The following is a 17,149-nucleotide window of genomic DNA, read 5'->3' as shown; positions in this document are numbered from 1 at the left end:
TGGTGCGCTTCCACTCCAGATTAAGAGTTTAATAAAATCAGAAACTTATCCCCAGCACCTACTGTCCCTTTATTTAACACACATCTGTGAAAAGACAAGGAATTGCAGACATGAAATGGTACAGAAGTCTTCCAAGCTGAGGTGCAGTGCCTCTGGTTCCTTCAGCAATTCCCATGGTATTGCCATGATGCAACTGCCTGTTGCAATAGTCTGTGGTGGGAAGGGGTGGAGGGATGGCTGGAATGCAGAAAAGTGTATATAACTCAAAACAATTTCAGCTTTGCCCTAACTCAAGTAACCCCATGGGGGCTGTCTTGCAACACATTCTACCGAGAAAGGTTCCAAACCCATGGGTGACTGCAATAAATATCACTTGAGATGAACAAGGCTTAAGAATTTCCATTTATTATTTTAAATGTTTATCTTTCTCACTAGTCAATCAACTTCACGAGGGTAGATAATGTCGGCACTGTTCCACTCACCCCTGGCACATAGTAGGAACTCAATAAATATATGTTAGAAGGATAGATTATCCCTGAATTGGGAGAAAATATAAAATATAGTATACAGATATATATGAGTTTTAGTGTTTGCAAAGGAGAGTTGGATTAAGATTAATATATCTTTTAGACAATTCCTCTTCCTTTAATGCCCAAGGCACATTTTCTTTTATCACTTTGAAGCTCAAAGGAAACACTTTCCCTGTGATTGCTTGGCTGGTAAGAAATGCTTTCATAAAAACACAGTCTCTAAGTTACTCTGGCATTATTAGGAGAAAGGATATTAACTCAGGTCGAGAGTACGAAGGTGAGAGGGTGGCAGCAGGCACTGTTGCTCCAAACAGGCCAGATTTCCAGGTTCTATGCCCATCACTGCTCACTGCACTCAGCTTGAAAGTAGAGGGCACAACCTACTGCGTGGGCAGTGGAGGAAATCTCGAGACACAAACTTGCAGTGGGTGGAGCAAGAGTACTTTACTGGCCTCAGTGTGGTTAGATCTCCTGTCCTGACATGGGCAGCAGCACTTTGTATATTCCAGGTCTCAGTTTATGACTGTTCTGAGGTCAGCATTTGTTGGTGCGGTTGGTCCTTGATCAGTCTCATACCAGATGCTATCTGCCTCATTGCCAGCACCAGGAAGCAAACAGTACCATGTTGGTACAGGAAGACATCCATCTACCCATAGTCTCAGGGATGGAATTGGGGCCAATGGACCTGAACAAACCCATTAAACATGTTCAAGTATCCTCAGCCCAACCCATGCACATGAGATGGCTCCTGATCCCTGAGCTCTGTGTCCCAAGAACCTCAGTGGACAAAGATCCATGGCAGTTTCACTGTTGCTCAAGGGCCTGGGTGTTGTAGCATCCTGGAGGCAGGTTGTCTCGAATGTTCTCCAGGTTCTTCACATCAGCCAGAATCCCATCTATGCTTGTCTCCAGTAGATGTAGGTGGTTCCTCTGTTGACGTGCCCTCTCCTCCAGCTCAGACATCAAGGGCCGCAGTCGACTGTTGATCTGGGTCTTGGCTTGGAAAATCTCTTGTTCTAATAGCATCAGCCCCTCTTCATCCACACTTCCAGGCTGGTCTATTTTAGGGAACAAGAAAGGTGTTAGTAGAGAAAAACTCTGGTGAGATCTTGAGAAATACTTGATTCACCTGCCTAGAGAAAACACCATGTCATACGTTGAAATGGCTTTACTTTAAGAATAATGTAGACAGCTTTCTGAGAACACTTGACATGCATTTGTGCTATGAACAACCTAGTCCAAGACTAAACTCCATCAGGCAGTCAATGTAGTTTGGAATTCTGTCTGGTTGAAACAATAGATCACGGCCTGAGAAGTGAGGGATAAGGTTAGAGGGGTCTGAGAACTGACCAAGGTAAACTGCCTAACACAGCTCACCCCTGGGAACTGAACTAACTCCAAACAGGCACTCTATCACCCCAAGAAAATGGCTTGCTGTTTTCTATTAAGAGACCTTTAGGAACTGGCTGAGCTTCAGGGTTTACAGAGGCCAAGGTTTGCTTAGTTATTTGGGGGATGGATTCCAGCTGTTAGAGAATGATGTAAGACTTCATTCTGGCTTGAAACAGTGGGGATCTAGCTAGGTATCTGTTTCTTTCCAATGGCAAATTTCACTACATCTATTGAGATGTAATTTACCCATACACTTTATAAAGCCTATGTCAATGTGAGGGCACTTGCCATATACATTTAGTTCAAGTAGATTCAAGCATCTCACAGTAAATTCACACTCAAGGTCAGGTTGCTTCATGTGTCTGAGCTGCAGTGACAGGATTTTTTTCCTCAAATTTTTTTATTATTTGTGTGTGTGTGCGTGTGTGCGTGTGTGTGTGTGTGTGTGTGTGTGTGTGTGTGCGTGTCTGCATATGCCACACCAGATGTGTAAAGGTCATAGGAAAACTTATGAGAGTCAATTTCCTCAAGCTCATTGCTAGTATTTGAATGCACGATCTTATTATACATTATACATAGAATACTTAATGAGTTATCATCCCAAGACTCAAGAGAACACCTACAGTAGAAATTATACCATAATGAAAATATTGACCCAATGGACACTTCAGGTCAAAATTCAAGGATTAGGGCTTCTGTGACAAGCACAGAACATTAGTAAGCTTGGGGACAAAATAACATGTTTACAGGAAGCCGAATCCAGGAAAAACTGAAAGATAGGAGACACAGATCACAGTGTAAACCCTGCCCCAAAGTTTGCTGTGTGCTTTTCAGTCTTAGTTCATCCCCCTGTGAAGCCAAATAATAAAATCTATCTCCCAGAACGCTTACGAGACTTAAATGGTTGTGCCATGAGAGCTCCTGGCACAATACCTGATGTAGTAAATGTCAACCATTCCCACTGCCCTCCCTCCCACTCATCCCCCCTTAAAGGCTCCAATAACTTCATTACCCTTTTTAGAATGCTAAGCAATGCTGATGAAATCTCAATGGGGAGAAAACTAGTTTTTGTTTGTTTTCTGAGACAGGGTTTCTCTGTGTATCCCTGGCTACCCTGGAACTAGTTCTGTAGATCAGGCTGGCCTCAAACTCACAGAGATCCACCTGCCTCTGCCTCCCAAGTGTTGGGATTAAAGGTGTACACCACCACCACCCAGATGAGGTTGTATTTTTAGTCTGTAGGGGCTGTTTTACTGTCCAGGGCCCACTGGATCACAAACAGACCCAAGACTGGTCTCTCAGTGTGATGATAATCCCACAGTGCCATCAGTTATTGGAGTTGTTCTACTGAACCCCTGAGGCAGGGCTAAGGCTTCTGGATGCCATGGAAGTGCGTGACTTAGTTCCTATTCCCTGTCCATTGCAATCTCTGTTATGAGGGCTCCCTATTAACTACTTAAATTTAGACTTTAAATGTTAAAAATGCATACGTGTGTGTGTGTGTGTGTGTGTGTGTGTGTGTGTGTGTGTGTGTGTGTGTGAAGGTGCCTATGGAAGCCACAGAGGGGATCAGATGCCCCTGGAGTGGAGTTACAGATGGTTATGTGCTAACCAACATGGGTACCAGGAACCAAAACGGGATCCTCTGGGAGAATGAACAGCAAGTGTTGTTAGACAACAAGCCATCCCTCCAGCCTCCAGATTCAGACTTTTAATTAACATCAGTTTTCTTTGGGGGAATGATTATGGGAAAGCCTGATTCCCTGCCACACTATTAGTAAATCTATTCTATTCTAAAGTTCACAGTATCTCATAGACCTGCTCTTTCCACATTCCCTCTGGGTATCTGCCCAAGAAGCTCTTGTTGCCCCTGTAGGTCATAGCAGGAACAGTTTTGGTCTGGGAAGCAACAGATGGCAGAATCAGCACATGGTCTTTCAGACTAGGGGAGTCCTTTCCTCCAAGCCTTTCCTCTCCCCACTTCTATTGCCTCAGGGCTGGTCTCCTGTCACCTTGTTCTGTTTTCAACAATTCCTCAGGTGGCCTTGCCAGGCTCTGTCTAAGCCTTCAAGTTCTCCTCCCTAGAGCAGTGATGTTGCTCTCCTGATTAAAACTGCCCAGGGAACCCCTTAGAATTAAGAGCAGACTCCTTAGTGGGACCCTCAAGCTGGCCAGGCTTCTGGGAAGTCCCTGGAACACCCCCAGTTCTCTGACTCACAGACCTTCACTTCCAGATACAACAAGTGCTCAGTGACTCATCCTAGAGATGGTAAAACAGAGAAAACGTAAAGCAACCTGGCCCAAGCGTCTGGGCCCTGAAACAAAGCAGATTTCCAGATGTTCTTAGGGAAAATGAGATCCCCATCCATCAGCACTAAGAATATGGAGTCTTCTGGGGACAGTCCTGGGCTGGAAGGCTGTGGCTGCTGCACAGACAGACCTATTAGATGCAGGATGCTGTCCAATGTGTTGAGCGTGTCTTGGATCCTCACTCCGGCACTCTTAGCTCTGGCATCAGCTTGCTGGACTTCTGTAATCACCTGCAAGTGAGTACAAAGGTGTCCTGAGGCTGTTTTGGTCTTGGCAACTTTAAGGAGAGCTCTCGAGGGAAGGAGCCATCACTCACCAGCTGCATTGTGTCCTTGTCCGTGTCAAACTCCAGCTCCTTCCTGGCCAGCTCCCCTTCCACCTCTCTCATCTCGCTCTTTAGAGTGGCCAGTCCCTTTTCCATGGCCAAGGCCCCATCTGCTGTCACATTGGCTTCCAAGTTCAGACTCCCGATCTCCTGGGAAAATAAAAGGAGCCAGGCACGGAAGGAGAGAGAGGGTGAGGTTCAAAATGTCCCAAGGACAGTTGTAGAAAAAATACAGCTGCAGCCCGGCTCTGATGGAGTCAGATGAACAATGAGAGAGTCAGACTGGGGAACACGCCCTTCCCCAGGCTGAGTCTCAAGCAAGCTAGTTCTAGGTTAGCTCTCTAGAGACTGGGAGGGTCCGTGCAGAGACATGGCTTCCCTTTCAATTCAATGCCTAGAAAAATTTGAACACATTCAGGAAGCATATGATAAAATTCAGAAGACAAGAAACATGGTCCTCTGTCCTGATCTTTTACCATGGTCCTTTACTGTCCTGGTCTTTGAAACAGCTTTACAAGGATTTCCCCAATACAGTTGTGCTTGGAGTACAGGCAATGAATCAGCTATAGTGGAAGATTTTTGTCTTTTTCAAGGAAAAAAAAAGGTCATCAGTACCTTTTATCAATAAGCTATAACTAAACAATTGCGGGCATTTTTATGCTAGATGCTATAAACAAAGGTACAGCTGGGTAGAGGTGAGAACACATGCCTCAGCACTTGGGAGACAGAGGAAGATGGATCTCTGAATTGAAGGCCAGCCTGGTCTATAGAGCAAGTTCCAGGACAGCCAAGGCTATACAGAGAAACCCTGTCTTGAAAAAGCCAAAAAAAAGAAAGAACAAATGAAAGAAATAAAGGAAGGAAGGGAGGGAGGGAAGGGGAGAGAGAGGGAGAGATGGAAAGAAAGAAAATGAAAGAAAGGAGGGAGGGAAGGGGAGAGAGAGGGAGAGAGAGGAAGGAAAGAAGAAAGAGAGAGAGGAGAGAGGAGAGAGAGAGAGGAGAAAGGAATGAAGGAAGAAAAGTACACGAAACAGGTCTCAAGGGAAATTATTTTGTAGGTTACCAAGCAGTCTAAAAGTGAGGTCAAACAGTCTAGATACCAAGTGCTCCCCTCTGGGCTTTCTGGAGTGGCACAAGCTCTCTAGAAGTTATGCTTAAGGAAGGAGCTCTCTTTCAGCCAAGACACATTCCTTCCCCTGTAGCATGGGCTGTAAGCTTAGCACAGCTGGCTGCCCCAATTACCCAATTACAAGTGCTCCTTCAAGCTAGAGACTAGATGTTTCTGATCTTTGTCCCTAGCACCAACTGTGCATAGTGAAGGACAGAGTAAAAGGAGGCTGAGCTCAGGCACAGGTTATAGAAGACTCTAGAGCTCCAGGATTTAGTATAGAGAAAGTGCTGATGGCAACTGTTAACAAGTTAAATTTAGCACCCTAAAACAGACGTTGAAGTCCTAAGGGCTAGGGACATTGTGCATCAGTAGAGAGCTTACCCAGTGTGAATAAAGATATGGTGGCATCTTTCTCCCTTCCACGCCCCTCTCAACTGAAAGATGACCTTACTTAAAACTGACTGTTTTAACCTACAACTAAGTTATACTCGAGTGCGGTAGGCCCTAATCCAATGTGATTGGTGTCTTCTTATAGGAAGAGACTGAGAGATGAACACAGTGGCCAGCCTGGGCTACATAGTTAAGACCATGTCTTGAAGAAGATGAAGAGGGAGAGGGGGATGGGAGGAAAGGGAGGAGGAGGAAGAAAGGGAAGGAAGGAGAAAGGGAGAAGGAAGGGAAAGAGATGACAGAGGACTCTCAGGACCACACAAGCAGGAAGTAGATTGATGAAGCTGTGAACAAGGAAGACCAAGGAGGACTGCCATCCCCAGAAGCTGTGAACAAGGAAGACCAAGGAGGACTGCCGTCCCCAGAAGCTGGGAAGAGGAAAGGAGCGATTCTCCCGGGACCTGTCAGAGCACCGCTGACTCTCTCATTTTGTATACTCCAGGATGGTGAGAAAGTCATTTCTACTTTTCAGCTTGTTTTCTGATAGCAGTCTTAGACATCTCCACAGTAAACAGCTGTGGATGGTTCCTCACAGTGCTGTCCAAAGGGGAGCTGAATACAGCACGTCAGCTGGAAGTCAGTGACTGAATCCAGCCAGCTGAAGGGTGGTCGTGTGGAGGGGGACTGCTATGGACTACCAGGACTCTGAGCCATAGGGGTTGACCTGAGCTAAAATTCTCTCTCGCTGAAGCATCGCTGTGTCGGGCACTACCTGAGGCAGCCTGGATATTTTTCTTTACCTGTTCTATCTCGCTGGTGATCTCCAGGGCCTCCCTAGCTGCGTTCTTTGCCCTTTGGGTATCAGCAGTGGCACTCCCCAGGGCTGCTTCTGCTTGCTGGGTCTTGTCACTGGCATCTGCAACCTTCTGGCTAATAAGGGAGAGCCTTTTCATGGCCTCTTCAGCCTCACCTTTTCTGTCTTCAACCTGCAGATCAAACTCTGAAATGAAGAAGAAGAAAAAAGCTATTGCCACAGAGACAAGGACTGTAAGTTGCAACTGAATGAGAAAGCCTGAAGTTTTGAGGAAAAGTCACTGAAAGGGGATAATTACTGGGTATGGGTGGAGATGCAAGATGTGGCTGGGATTACTCTTTCTTTCCCAAGAGAAAGAGTCTCTAAAGAGCCATTGGGAGATGGCAACACCAAAAGTAGACACGGAGCAGGTAAATCCTGGAAGCCCAAAGCTCTAAGGACAAGCCTGAGGCCAAAGACGAAAGCTGGGGTGTGGTCACAGAGTTGAATGTGGTCACGGTAGGCACAGAAGAGAATCCTAAGACTTATTAGTGAATAATGCTGCAATTTTAAACAAATGTCTTCAAGGCATACTCCAAATTCCCTGAGAGCCACATGTCATTACCTCAGAGCATTGGAACCAGCCAGGCCACCCAAGACAATGAAAATATCAACTCAGTAGTGACATATTGGATGTGGAGGACCTTAGAGATCTCCTGTTCCCATTAAGGAGGACACAGAGATCTAGAAAGGCTTGCTAGTATGACTTGCTATGGTTACACAGAGAGCTTGACCTCATCATGGGGCCCAGGAAGAACCAGAATTCAGAACTTCTGATACATAGGTGAACTACTTCCATTACCATCATCAAGTATTAATGAGATCACTATTACCTTAGGAAGACAGTGACTAAGCATTTATTAATAACAATACACCCACCACTTCAGGAGAGAAATGCAGACTTACGTGAATCATAAATGTACCCTCAAAAATGCCAACCTGCATCACATAACACTAACCTCTGAGGCTTTTCAAGATATTCTCCACTTCATAGAAAGTGCCATTGCCCGTACTTAGCGCCTCTTGGGCTCTGCTTTTAGCAAGGTTGGCACGGGAAAGCAACTGATCTGATGTCTGTAAATAGAACAAGATTAGGATAAGTGCATTCCTACTAGCAAACTCACCCTAACACAGTTTCTCCGTGACAACAGAGCGCTGTGACTCACTACAGTCCAAGGGTGCTAGAGCAAAGCCCTCTACCATGTGATCAGGGACAAACTTTGTAAGTTTTAGAGCAGAGTTTCCAACTCTTGTCCACTGTCAGGGGTGGGCACAGTTTTGCAAATCATCGTTTTAAACACTAAATGCTTCTTGAAATCAAGATAGTAGACAGACTTGAACCAAAATGAGACATAGAATGCCTGGATCTTCCTACAGGGTTCAAATGCTGACTCGGTGGGTGAAGCTAATTCCATCAAAACTCCAATCTTGGCCACTCACTCTGTAACCAGTGGCACCATGATCTTCCGAGGGTTTCTGGTAGAGTCCCTGACCATTTTCACTCACACAATCTGCATCTAGGACATGCATATTGACTGAGTGAATGAATTCACAGAGAGTACCTGTCTCCTATCCTTTGCAGTCTGTAAAAGCTGTTGTGTTTCTTTTTCCCAGGTCCCCAGATTATTTCGAACACGAGTGAACGCATCCATTTGTCCAGTCACCAGGTTTGAGAGAGAATCAGCTTTTTGTCTGATCCTCTTTGCTTCTACCTGTGGGCACAAAGATGTGAATGAGTCGGACTATCTGCACACAAGTTACCGCACTAGCTTCAGGATCCGGTGTCAACGTTTGAAAATAGTGTCAGCCTTAAGAAGCCAAGGAAGCAGACACTGGCCGTACAAGCCCAAAGCCTACCAGAAATGAGACAGGGTGCCAATGAAAGACAGGCAGTAAGTCTCCCAAGAATACAGGAGGTTTGGCCACTGCTCTTTAAATTTTTAAAAAAATAATTGCTTTATCTATTCACAGACACATCTCTATGGGGACCACTGGGAGTGATGTTAAAGAAATGTATCAAACTCCATAATAATCCCCCACTGGTCTCAATTTGAAAAATTATAAAACTTTTCTCTACTAACAGGTTCAAGAGCAAACATCTCAGACCCTTTCCCTTTCGGAGTCTAGGACGGGGTCAAGAAGAGAAAATACCTAATGGAACGCACCTATACCCTTCCTAGCACAAAGCAGAAAGTCAATGGATTGTCACACACACATTAAGCATCTGGTTGACATGGGGTGTTAGTGGGGCTATGTGAAGCCTTTGTGGGGGGGTGGTAGATGGTCCTTAGGCCCTGTGATTTTAAAAAGGACTGCACACACTTGTCTATCTTTTCCTCTGTCCTATAGAGATGGCCTCTGCCACCCTTGGCAGAACAGAGCCAATCCAGGCACTGTGCCTTAAAATGTAAGAACCACTCAGCTAAAGAAACCCTTTCTCCTCGTAAGTCAGTTGCCTGAGCTACTGCTCTGTGGTAATGGGTTGCAGACTAACACAGTCAACATGGAGAAGAAGCAGTCTTATAAAACCCCTAGAGAAGAGAGGAGTTTACGGCTGTTTGTCTGTGGGTCATGCACACAGGATCAGTGTCCTCACCCACCTGAAAGGATAGATCATGGATTCCCTGGAGCTGAGATGCTGAATCCAGGAGTCGGAGACTGTGTTGATATGACCTATCTGCTTCCATGTTGGCTTGGGTGCCTTCCCTTGACAACTGCTGGGCCAGGGACTTGGTTTTTTCTAATCTGTAGGCAGGAAAAGCAGATGGTCAATAATAGTAACAGCAGTAATAGTGGTAATATTAGTAACGGAGAGGGGGACCTTGAGTATATACTCTTTTTCTTTTCTTATTGGAGATAGGACCTCATATAGCCTTGGCTGGCCTGAAACTTACTACGGTCCTCCTGCCTCTGCCTCCAATTGCAATTGGGATTTCAGGTATACACAACCACACATGGCATAGTCTTTTTTAAAAAAGTAAAAATGTATTCTGCTTTAAAATTGTGTAGTTGGGCTGGGGTGGAGATCAAAGTTCAAGGCCATCCTGGTCTACATAGTAAGGTTACAAGACAATTAAGGTGACTCACCTCACTATCCCCCTCCTCCCCGTGTGTGTGTGTGTGTGTGTGTGTGTGTGTGTGTGTGTAGTTAGAATAAGCAGGATAAATAAGCTAGGCTATATATTAGATATGTGACTCTACAATCTAAAAATAACCCTTATGGCTTATATAGGTTTGGTCAGAAAAACTCAACTCAAGCTTCCCAGTTGCTGATAATTAAATGTTAGTTTTCTGTTGTCAGCCCCATCAGATGGGTTTATATATTATACCTTCACAGACCAGAGGGTAACCATCTGTCTGTGTATTGTCATGTCTCAGTCAGAACTTAAGTTTTACTTAGACATCACAACCTTTCTTTTCCCAGTCCTAAAAATATTTCCCAAAGTAATACTCATTCTCTTGCCCCTCTTATTATTTTTTGACTTGGTCAATATGTTTATTGTCCTTATGAAAAAAAAAACACCTTCACAGAAAATTGCTTTAGCTCTCAGAAGCCATTCCTGAGCTCTGAGGAAGCTTGCCTTTTTATGAGCAACCTGATTTTTCTACCAGGCATCTTCCAGGCAAGGGACATAATGGTAGGTACAGTACCACCACCACCACCACCATCACCTCCTCCTCCTCCTCCTCCTCCTCCTCCTCCTCCTCCTCCTCCTCCTCCTCCTCCTCCTCCTCCTCTTCGTTTTTCAAGACAGGGTTTCTCTGTGTTGCCCTGGCTTGAACTCACAGAGCTCTACCTGCTTCCACCTCTGAGTGCTGGGATTAAAGTATGCACTACCACTGCCAAGCCCCTCCCCTCCTCTTCTTAACTCCTCTCTTGGGCTTCTTTTCAGAGGCTGGGTCCTTTTGGGTAGCAGCATGAGCTTTCTTATGTATCTCCTCCATGTCTGAAGCTACACTGTCTCTTACAAGCATCTTCCTCTTCCTCCATTAGGTAACACATGTAGCCTGCAATACTCTGACCTGTGATGTGCTTGCCATGTACTTTTGCATTGAACTCCCTGCTTTCAGAATCCTAACCATTTGGTACTATGAGGAATAGACAAGCCTCCACCCACGGCGCCCTTCAGAACCCCAAAAACGTTACTGCCAGTCATAGTTGGGGCAAGACCTGCATCCACATAGCTAGTGAAGGCTTCAGCTGACCACCAGTGCTCTCCACACTTACTCCTCTCCAGTCACCTCCTCTTGGCCTTCACAGATCTTGTCCATGCCAAGCCTGTCGAGAAGCCTGTGCACCAGCCCCAGGCCAGTAGGATAGGCTGCGGCATAATTTGGCAGGCCAGTTTTCACACGTGGTAGTACACGTTCACATGATGTGCAGACTATCATACCCCCTCCATGAGGGGAAATGCAATCTAACAGATGAGATCTCTGTCAGTTACACAAACTGTCATCCTGTATTTGAGTGTGCTGTACTTATTTTTCCTCTGGATCACCAATCATTGCCCAACATAGTAGTCAGTTTCACCCTCTCACCGCCTTCTAAATCTCAAAAAGTATCTCTCAGAGTAGGCCTTATTCTTGACAACTTTCACAAACCCCATCCTGCAGAACAGAAACCCACAGCTGTGGCTCCACATAGACCTCATTATCATTAATGATGATGATGATAATAATAATGTACAGTTTCAAAGAAATGTGGTGCTTCTCAAGTGGTTTGTATTATACCCTGGGAGGATTCAGCTTTTATGGCCCACCCAGATGGAGACCAGTTGAACATACTTTCCCATAAGACCTTGTACCATGGAGCTGTCCGGGACGCCACTTCCAGCTCCTCCACTCAGAGCCTTGCGGGCCAATGACAACGCTTGTTGGGAATAGTCTTCAGTCTCCCTCGCTAGTTGCTTCATTGTGTTAGCTGACTCAACATGGCTGAAGACATTAAGGATCAAGAATTAGGGTTTTCACCGAAAAACCAGCACAGGTTAGTAACATAAATTGTTCTTACAGACACAGAAAAGAATAAAGGAACAGGTTTGCTTGTAAAAGCCAAACAGAACTGACCTGAATGTATGGAATTAGAGGAACTATAAGAAGCAGGTGCTCTGGAGAATCGGCCGCATGTCGCCGCCCTTTGGTGGTTGTTTCCATTTATGCCACACTCAGAGATGGTATGGAAAGAACAGATTGGAGTGGGCTCAAAGTGATAGACCATTGCGACCATAAGCCATTCCCCCCAAAGAAGAACCCCCAAGGGCTTAACACCCAGAGTTCACCTCCCCACTCATTGTGCTGGAACTTTAGAGTGGGCCATGTCTGTCAATAAACATCTACATCTGGTGCCCTGGGGCTCAGGAGGCAGCTCAAGCTACAAAATCAGAAGCCGGCCTCTGTGGACTGAATTCCACTTGAGATTAGCAGAGCCTGCCACCCTGCCAAGCAAAGCAAAGCTTTTTTTTTTTTTTTTTTTTTTTTTTTGGTCTTACGAGACAGGGTTTCTCTGTATTGTTTTGGAGGCTGTTGGTCCAGCCCGGCCTTGAACTCACAGAGATCCGCCTGCCTCTGCCTCCCGAGTGCTGAGATTAAAGGCGTGCGCCACCACCACCCGGCTAAGCAAAGCTTTTGAACATGGAAGGATTTATAGTGAGAAGTCAGGACCAAGGAAGTTCCTTGTCATCCTCTGCGGGGGTCCTACAGAGCTGGTTTCCAGGGAGAAGGTCCTTTTGTACCCTTGGCCCTCACAAGCAAGCAAACAACTCATTGCTACTTGTTCTCAGGCCTGGTGTGGGAGTTGAGGAGTCCCTGAAAGCTGCAAACACCCGTTTCCAGCAGCTGATTCATTTCACACAGCCGGAAGAGTTACATCTAATATGTACTAAAGCCATCTGTGAGTCATGGAGAAAGATGGGAAAGGAATACTTCCACCGGCTCCTGCCAAGACGGCCCTGTGGACTGTCCCCTGTCATACTCTGAAAGCTAAGGGGCTCAGAATTGGCTTCCAGGAGGGGAGGGGAGGAGGACAGAGAAGCCTGGAAGGGCAAATGTAGTGTTTGAGTCCAGAAAGTTCCACTGTCGTGAACTGCAGAGGCAGCCTGGAGCCGGGGTGCTAAATATTGCTGCTCACCTGTCTGCCAATCTTGTGGCCTCCTGAGCCAGACTTTTAAAGCCGTTTGGCCCTTCATAGCGCTCTGAAGAATGGATGTTCTGTGGGGGAAAAGAATAGGTTAAAGTTCTGCATTTGACTCTGAAGCCTCAACAGAAGTGCCGGGGGATTTCTCCCTAGCCACAGAAGAGTCCGTGCCCTGACACACCAAATGCTCTAGTCACCATAAAAAGATGTTCGTTGGCAAGAACAAAGTAGTTATTCCATTTCTATGTGAAACATAGATGAATCTAAAAGTTCATCTTTTTCTCTGACTTGGTGGTGCACACTTGTAATGCTTTGGGGGCAGAAGCAGGAAGATCATGATATTGAGACTAGCATGGACAACATAGTGTGACCCTGTCTCAAAAAATACACATTATAGGCCAGGTGTCGGTGGTGCATGCCTTTAATCCCAGCACTCAGGAGGTAGAGGAAGGTAGATCTCTGTGAGTTCAAGACCAGCCTGGTCTGCAGAGTGAGTTTCAGGACAGCCAAGGCTATACAGAGAAACCCTGTCTTGAAAAAAAAACACATTATACACACATATATCAAGGTGTGTGTGTGTGCACGTGCACGCATGTGCGTGTGTTCATTTGTCTGTATATACATGTATAAAGACCAGAGGTTGATCTTAGATGTCTTCTTTTTTTTTTCTCTACTGTATTTTTTGAGACACTTGGAACTTAAATTTTGGGTTGGATTGGCTGGCCAGTGAGTCTTGGGATCTTCCTGTCCCTGTCCCCTTCCCAGCCCTGGGCTTACAGGCATGTACCACCACAACTGGCTCTTACTGGGTTCTGGGAATGTGAACTCAGGTCCACACTGTCGTCACAAACACTACTTACTGAGCCATCTTCCCAGACCAGTATACCAAGTTTTAACAATAGCTATTTAGTAGTAATTGGATCATAGGAAGTTTTTATTGATTTTCTACAATAAACACTTTTCAAATGGGGGAATCAAACAACATTAATGTGATTTTTTCCATGATACTATCTGATTATCTTTCAATGTCCTTTTTTATTTAATTTGTTGCTGTTGGTTTTCGTTTACCCAAGGCTGGCCTTAAATTCTACCCGAGTTAAACTTGGTCTCCTGCTCCTCCTACCTCCACCAAACTCAGCCCAATTTCCTTTATTCATCTCTACTTGTTATTGTTTCTACAACCCTTGTTGTTTGGTTTGGCTTTGAGCCAAGATCTCACTGTATAGAGGAGACTGACCTTGAACTTGCTATTCTCCTGTCTGGGCCTCTGAGAGCTGAGATCATGGACATTCTTATCATGAGGCCCAGTTACTCCATAGCCTTCAAACTCATAAATATACGAGGCTTGGTCATAGCTCCCTCTCCTATTGCACCTCGAACTACACAAGGAGTTTGTGCTGAATCACAGGCACCAGGTGAAGCTTTCATTTTCAGTCCAATGTCCCCATCAGAATCTTTCCTTTCCACCTCTCCGCTCTCTTCCCCTCTTCTTTTTGTTTTTTCCTCACTCATTAATTCATTTCTTTAATTTTTTTGTACTTATGCAGCAAACAAATACAATAATCACATACGACACTAGGGGTTGAGAATAAAAATATGAACTAAACTAAATTCTACAGAAAGCAAAGCAGAAAGTCGGGATTCTGTCTGTTGTGAAAATGTAGCCAGAAAGAAGTCTACTATGGAGGGGTGTATAATCCGGTGGCATGGAAAACTGCAGGTGGCAAAGGCACAAGGGATAGAGAGATACATCTGTCACAAAGAAGAAAACCCCAGCTCCCTGTTAAGTAGATCAAGAAAACTAGGGACAGAGAGTGAGCCAATGAGGCCTGTGGGGCAGCTCCCAACATGGCAGCAATGAATACCCTAACCAGCCCTAAACAGCCAAACGTACAGCGCTCTGCAGGGAAGCCTCGCTTTCCGCCAGGCTCAGGCGCATCTGAGAGATGAGCCGGTTCGTATCCTGAACTCGGTTCTGATACTGACTGCCCAGGGCCCGAATCCTCTCCGCAGTCATCCTGAGGTCATCCAGGCGGTTCCGGAAGCTGCTCTCTTGGCTCCTTGCCTTGGCCAGCTGGAGACTGAGGGTTCTCTTGGCACCTGCATACAAAGAGGAAAAGCAAGGCTGATGCAGAGTGACAAGTTAACCCACAAGGCCAACTCGGAGCTAAATGAGAAAAGCACCAGCGACACATGCTTGTGTCCGTTCTTTCTCTCTGTCATTCAGGCGCCAGGAGAATGTCATAGACACCACTTCCATGCAGACTAAGGTTGGCTTCAGATACCGCAGAGCTGACGGCCACAAAAGAGTCTGTGACCTAGGGTTGCAATTCTTTCTAGGGCACGAATCTCCTAGGTGATAGGGAGTTGGCCTTCCTCACCTTCTGCAATCTGGGCTTCTCTTAGAATGTCCCGAAGGGCCTGCTCCGCCTGCTGCATCCTGCCTTCCAGCTCCGAGTTGGAGACTGCACCGCCACTCCCACCCTGAGCCTTTGAAACCAGGGCCTCCAGGCTCTGGAGCTGCTGGGTAAACTGGCCCATCTGAAAGCACACAGGAAAGGAATCGGAAAACGGGACGAGGACCAGAGTTCATCCCCAGAGCTGCAGCGGGTATCCAGGGGACAACAGCCAGACATGTTGAATCTGTCATGGTGGTTGAAATTTAGACTCTTGAGCTACACCTACTGAGTGTGGATCCTGGCCCACTACTCTAGCCCGTGACCTTGGCAAGTCATTTTCTTATCTATAAAATAGGGATGTGGTTGGTATGTAAAATGAATTGAAAAAAATAAAATATAAGAAAAAATTCACTGGCAACATTTACAATAAAAAAGAAAAAATAATTTTAAAAAATCTCAAAAAAACCAGATTTTGTTCTACATATGAAGTTTAATTTGTCCCTTATCTTCTCCTCTAGAAAATAATTACTAGTAATTAACGACATTCATCTTTGAAGTTTAAATTTTAATTTAATTTTATCATTTTACTTTTTGCTGCAGGGTCTCATCTGTAGACCAGGCCGATCTGAAGCTTACTAGTTAGCCCAGGATTGCCTGGAACTCCGGGCAATAGTCTCAGCCTCCTGCACACTGGGATTACAAACATGAGTCACCATGATCTGCTCTGGAACTTGTGTTGTAAGGACATATGTAGAGTCGGAGGGAACCCAACTGGAAAGTAGCACATTTTAGCGGTGTCTTCCTTTGCTTTCTGTTGCTGTGATAACACCATAACCAAAAGCGACTTGGAGAAGAAAGGGTTTATTCTGTTTTGCTGCTTACAGCCCATAATAAAGGGAGGTTCGAGAAGGAATTCCAGGCAGTACCTGGAGCAGACACTATGGAGGAGCACTGCTTCCTGACTTACTGACCCTCTCCAGGCCTTACTCATCCTGCTCTTACACAGCCCAGAACCACCAGAGTGGGCTGGGCCTCTTACATATCCATCATTACTTAAGAAAATGTCCCACAGACTTGTTTCCAGGTAATATGATGGGAACATTTTCTCAGTTGAGGTACCTCATTCCAGGTGACTCTAGTTTCTGTCAAGTTGACAAAAACAAAACAAAAACAAACAAACAAACTTAACCAGGACAAATGGGAAGCCACTGGACTCAGACTCTGGGGGACACGAGAGGAAGTCCCAGTTCCATGTGACCATGCCACTTTGGAAAACCACAAGTTTTTTCAGATCTTAACCTTTGTAAAGTGAATTCAGAATGCTTTTCCCCCCAGGTCCACTAAGTTTTTATGAGTGCCAAGTAAGACTGGATCTGCCAGGTGATGTTGAAAATGGCATAGATGAGAATGTAAACCTACCGTAAAATTATTATACACAGTATTTTTCGTCTAATTGCAATTTTTTACTGCATTTATTGTGTGTGTTCCAGCAAGCACGTGTGCCTGTGTGTGTGCGTGCCTGTGTGTGTGCACGTGCACGCACAGGCATGCCAGCGTGAGGATAACATCCGGGAGGAAGTTGGTTTACCCTTCCAACTTTACGTGGGTTCTCACAATTGAACTCAGGGTTGTCAGGTCTGCCTCTATCCACTGAGCCTTCTCACCACCCGTCACAATTTTTTTAAAAAAGTAACATCAATACCAAT

At 45.5% G+C, this 17,149-nt stretch overlaps 1 protein-coding gene and 1 pseudogene across 2 annotated transcripts in view; both read right to left on the bottom strand.

Moving 5' to 3' along the window:
- Nucleotides 1-384: 384 nt before the first annotated feature.
- The window catches only part of Lamc2 (laminin subunit gamma 2), a 65,447-nt gene continuing 48,682 nt past the window's right edge, over nt 385-17,149 (bottom strand). For both annotated transcript variants that reach the window (XM_040737964.1, XM_013114274.3), the window contains 11 exons: nt 15,426-15,585; nt 14,939-15,144; nt 13,039-13,118; nt 11,697-11,846; nt 9,512-9,656; nt 8,474-8,623; nt 7,871-7,985; nt 6,859-7,058; nt 4,549-4,707; nt 4,363-4,462; nt 385-1,588 (listed from right to left, as the gene is read on the bottom strand). In XM_040737964.1, the coding sequence (XP_040593898.1) occupies nt 1,335-1,588; nt 4,363-4,462; nt 4,549-4,707; nt 6,859-7,058; nt 7,871-7,985; nt 8,474-8,623; nt 9,512-9,656; nt 11,697-11,846; nt 13,039-13,118; nt 14,939-15,144; nt 15,426-15,585 (1,719 nt within the window). In that variant the 3' untranslated portion in view covers nt 385-1,334. The remainder of the gene's footprint in view (nt 1,589-4,362; nt 4,463-4,548; nt 4,708-6,858; nt 7,059-7,870; nt 7,986-8,473; nt 8,624-9,511; nt 9,657-11,696; nt 11,847-13,038; nt 13,119-14,938; nt 15,145-15,425; nt 15,586-17,149) is intronic.
- LOC110341098 lies at nt 10,717-11,686 on the bottom strand (annotated as a pseudogene).

This window comes from Mesocricetus auratus, unplaced genomic scaffold (assembly GCF_017639785.1).
Source record: "Mesocricetus auratus isolate SY011 unplaced genomic scaffold, BCM_Maur_2.0 Super-Scaffold_100676, whole genome shotgun sequence".
Classification (NCBI taxonomy): Eukaryota; Metazoa; Chordata; class Mammalia; order Rodentia; family Cricetidae; genus Mesocricetus; species Mesocricetus auratus.
Note: the sequence above shows the minus strand (reverse complement) of the source record. Positions and strands in the feature narration are given on the sequence as shown.